The sequence below is a fragment of the Calidris pugnax genome, unplaced genomic scaffold (assembly GCF_001431845.1).
Source record: "Calidris pugnax isolate Ruff unplaced genomic scaffold, ASM143184v1 scaffold370, whole genome shotgun sequence".
In the NCBI taxonomy this organism is placed as follows: domain Eukaryota; kingdom Metazoa; phylum Chordata; class Aves; order Charadriiformes; family Scolopacidae; genus Calidris; species Calidris pugnax.
The window spans coordinates 79,127-80,161 of record NW_015091093.1 but is presented as its reverse complement, the minus strand read 5'-3'; the positions used below and the strand labels follow the sequence as shown (position 1 = coordinate 80,161).

The following is a 1,035-nucleotide window of genomic DNA, read 5'->3' as shown; positions in this document are numbered from 1 at the left end:
GCTGCTGGGGTGGGGAGGGGGCACAGGAGCCCCCCCATCTCGCCGGGGGAGGGGGCCGTGGGGCAGGGTGACCCCCCTATGGGGCAGGGTGACCCCGCTATGGGGCAGGGTGACCCCCCTGGGGCTGCTTCTGCCCCCTCCCAGAACAGCAAGGAGGGGAGAGAAGCAATTTTGGGGGTGTGGGGGGAGCCCCACGGCCGGTGCCGAGGGGGGGGGTTCAGTGCCGAGGGTGTCCGGGGCCCGATGGGGCAACCTTCCCTGGGGGGCAGCGAGCCACGGCCCTGTCCCCATCCCTTTTTTTACCCGGATTTGTAGCCCACGAGCTGCATGAGGCCCTTCGTGCTCATGGATTTGGGTCTCTCCAGGGGGAAACCCAAGGCCCGGCTCCAAATGAGCTGCGAGAGGACGCCCAGGGCCCGGGAGACCCCAAAAAGCACCGTGTAGTAATTCATCTCCTTCATCCCGTAGTACTGTTTTGGGGGGGAAAAGGAGAGAGAGAGAGGGGCGTCAGGGCAAGGGGGCAACCCTCGGACCCCCCCCAGCCCCGGGGGGTGGTGGTGGACCCCCCCAGACTCACCTGCAGCAGGACCCCGCTGTGGGCGTCCACGTTGGGCCAGGGGTTCTTGGCCTTGCCCTGCTCCAGGAGGACGTTGGGGACGATCTTGTAGAGCTGGGCCACCAGTTTGAAGAGGGGGTCCTTGGGCAAGTGCTTGAGGGCGAATTCTCTCTGGCAGGTGTAACGGGGGTCCGTCTTCCGCAGCACGGCGTGGCCGTACCCCGGCACCACCTGCGGGGATGGGGACGGTCAGAGCCCGGGCCCACCACGGCCTCGGACCCCTGCTCTCACCCCCAGCCCCCCATCCCTCACCCCCGGCCCCCTGCTCTCACCCCCGGCCCCACATCCTTCACTCCCGGCCCCTCAGCCCTCACCCCCGGCACCACCTGCGGGGACGGGGAACAGTCAGAGCCCGGCCCCACCACGGCCCTGGCCTCCTGCTCTCACCCCCCAGCCCCACATCCTGCACCCCCGGCCCC

At 69.3% G+C, this 1,035-nt stretch overlaps 1 protein-coding gene across 1 annotated transcript in view; it reads right to left on the bottom strand.

Moving 5' to 3' along the window:
- Positions 1–106: 106 nt before the first annotated feature.
- CS (citrate synthase) overlaps positions 107–1,035 on the bottom strand; it is a 2,299-nt gene continuing 1,370 nt past the window's right edge. The window contains exons 4-5 of the mRNA XM_014957897.1: positions 578–787; positions 107–470 (exon numbers count right to left, since the gene is read on the bottom strand). Of these exons, the coding sequence (XP_014813383.1) occupies positions 300–470; positions 578–787 (381 nt within the window). The 3' untranslated portion in view covers positions 107–299. The remainder of the gene's footprint in view (positions 471–577; positions 788–1,035) is intronic.